This window comes from Varroa destructor, unplaced genomic scaffold (genome assembly GCF_002443255.2).
Source record: "Varroa destructor unplaced genomic scaffold, Vdes_3.0 BEIS01000001.1, whole genome shotgun sequence".
Lineage (NCBI taxonomy): Eukaryota > Metazoa > Arthropoda > Arachnida > Mesostigmata > Varroidae > Varroa > Varroa destructor.
The window spans coordinates 11,992,743-11,995,730 of NW_019211454.1; the positions used below are offsets into that span (position 1 = coordinate 11,992,743).

The window sequence follows — 2,988 nt, forward strand, 5'->3', positions numbered from 1 at the left end:
TTAAGTGGATAGCCGAGCTTAGCTTCGAATGAATAAGGTTATTGGCATCCATCTACATATAAACACGAATCCTTTCAAAGGGAAATAATAGTAGAAAATCATCACGATCAGTCACATGCAAACGAGCATTGATTGGCCGATGACAGTTCGTGGAAAGCTGACGTTGTTGTGCACTGCTGGATATGGTTACAGGCATCATCCCGAATCGATGTAATGGCCCACCGAGGCGATGACCATAATGGCAGTACAGCTATTGTGAACTGGCCATTTCGAAGCAGTTCTTGGGATTAGTTTTCTACCCTTGACGCTTCTGCTGTGCCTATACTTGTGTGTGATTCTTGCGAGGACGTCGCCCAGTACACAGAGCTAAAACGCAATTGCCGTCTAACGTGGCGAGGACATCCCCTTTCTGACTTTGTCGAGCTAGTGTGGACGTACTGAGCGCTATAAATCAAGCCGATTGAGCAAAGCGAAATCATACAAATGCAAATGCTTGCGTCTAGTGGTAGCCAGAGCGTTTGACTTTATTTTATCTAGCATCAAGCTACAAATCTTCGTCCTTAACTCGAAGCTAACATTCTTCAACCAAACGGAAGTTCACGTACAAGCGAACAACTGAACAAAAAGAAGGACCGGAGTTGTACTGAGTTCCCTGCCTTATTGATCGCGCTAAAGTACAGCCATTTGAATATGGTGAGTTGTTAATGGTAACGCCATACGGACCTTAACAATAAGAGAAACGCTTTTCGAACCTATTCGACGAGATAGGCCGAACAAAGATTACGAACTGGGTTAAGTCAAGCAAGGAGTTTAAAATATTCAACTTGAAGCGAGGTCTTTGGCTTCTACAAGTGACGTTACAATCGACAGGTCATGAAGTATCGACGCGCAGATTACATAGTGTAAGGAGTGACTTCTACAGGTGAATTAAAGGCTTAAATCGTCTCAAGGATACCCTAAGTTCAGGCGGTAAAACGCAGCCGCTATATTTCAGATTGGCGCTCTAGAGGTTTTATCTGAGAGACGAAATCTGGCAAGCTTCAGCCTTCAGAAGACATTCTGTTTCGAAAAAGGAACGAAGTCGCGTCGATGACCTGGTATAGCTAACATGCTCTCAACGGGGACATACCTAAGAAACCTCATTACACGTCTCAGACGCATTCATATGTTCTGAAGCTTCTAGATTTTTTTATTTTGCTCGCCCGAGCTGCTATTTGCACGCTAGGTTCTTGTCGAACTCCTTTGAATCGGGACCTTTTAATTTATAAATACTCGCATTAAACATTTGTTTAAACTGTCGCTCATGTTCTAACGCAAGTGTTTGCCCTCCCTATCACCGTAGCATTTTGCGTCCATGTTCGCCGTGTCAGTGGTCCTCGTACCGCTGTGTGCCCTCGCCCAGCCGCTAACAGGCCATAGGGTCAGGGGCGCACAAGACGATTATGGTCGCCCACAGCCGTACGAATTCAGCTACGTTTCACAAGATCAAGAAGGAACCCATGGTCATAGTCAACAGAGTGATGCGCAGGGACAAGTGCAGGGTCATTATACTATTCAGGTAGTACAGTCTATTGCTATTAATGCCATTCGATTTGGGCAGGACAATTTACCTGCGTGTGTAACTTGACATAATACATGTTTGGACGCGCTAAATTTCGAAGCAATTTACGCGCGTATTTCGTTTTCATACGCAGTCTATTCCTAGATGAGCGCATCGTCACAGGGGTGTAACCAATATGTAATAGCAACATACATAGTTAGATAGTCAATTCCCAGCGTCTATTTGCTAGACGCTATTGCGTGATGCGCGATAAATCTATGAATGCCCTATGCATGGACATTGACCTAACGTGGCTAATAATGGCAGTATCAAACTTAAGCAAACTAACTAGAAGGCAGATATCGCGTTTTATCTTTACCGTTTGCAATCGCTAACAGCTTCCATCACGTATTACAGCTGGCCGACGGGCGCGCCCGTACAGTGCACTATACCGCTGACGAGAACGGTTACCGGGCCGAGATTCAAACGAATGAAATTGGAACGGAGTCGAAGAGTCCAGCCGATGTAAGGCTTGTCTCGTCAGCAATTACGGGTGAACAGGCAGCACATCAAGCGCCGGCTCAAGGACACCATTTGGCGTAGACAACAGACAAAATTTATATGCAAAATACTTTGATGGACTCTAGCTGATGCCTAAACCTAATGGGCGTGAAGGGTTCACAATAACGAACCTGACGATTTAGGCATCCATTTAGCCTCCCGCGGAGCTTACGTAGTTGGCACTTGTGTCAGTCCTACTCGACCGATAGATGGAAGTATGATCTTTAATTCAGCGAGGCTGGCTTATAATTAATTAACATTAAGGCAAAACGGGCGAGCCGTTAAAGCTTTTTTGTTTGCTCTTCAAACAGTCTCTTTTTTTTTTAATGTCTCCATTTAGAATGCGTTCGTCTGTATACGTTACTGTAATATAGGTGTATTATAGTAATTACATAATAATAAATAATGCTACTCAATTATTATGGTTAGTGCGGTTTCTCATTCGTTCGTCGATCAGAGTTTTGTAGCAGTCAACTCTCCACGGCCGGGGTAAATAGAAACATTTACTTTATTCAGCCATATATATATATATATATGTATGTATTACCATGTTTGGGGAGTTTGTGTGAGTACAATATGGTTTTACACCGTTGGGGTATATCTACCTTGGGCATTTTTGGCCATGGGCCAAAGGCATCGAGTACCGCAAATAGTTGGCACCATGCTTATGAAGCCAACTGTAATGCCGTCGTGTTCCGCATCATTTCAAATTGGTGCGTCGAATCCTGAAATGTATTATCATTACCGTTTAGCTTTATCCATATGATGCTCGGACGACAGGATGCCTAATGGCATCATATTCTGACTTCAATAGAAATTTGACGCAGCTTCACCCTGTTCTCTAATCTAATTATTCTTCATGTTTACTATCCCAAATAAGCATTATT

At 43.4% G+C, this 2,988-nt stretch overlaps 1 protein-coding gene across 1 annotated transcript; it reads left to right on the forward strand.

Annotated features, from left to right (window-relative positions):
- The first annotated feature begins 459 nt into the window (after positions 1-459).
- LOC111245792 (cuticle protein 10.9-like) lies at positions 460-2,529 on the forward strand. The gene is made up of 3 exons (XM_022794578.2): positions 460-693; positions 1,343-1,558; positions 1,958-2,529. Exons 1-3 carry the CDS (start codon positions 691-693, stop codon positions 2,141-2,143), a joined length of 405 nt encoding a protein of 134 aa, XP_022650313.1. The 5' UTR covers positions 460-690; the 3' UTR covers positions 2,144-2,529.
- The last annotated feature ends 459 nt before the right edge of the window (positions 2,530-2,988 follow it).

What these genes read in the sequence shown, in the direction of transcription:
- LOC111245792 (XM_022794578.2), top strand. An exon ending in AGGGTCATTATACTATTCAG is followed by an intron (nt 1,559 to 1,957) that starts GTAGTACAGTCT and finishes CACGTATTACAG; the next exon opens with CTGGCCGACGGGCGCGCCCG.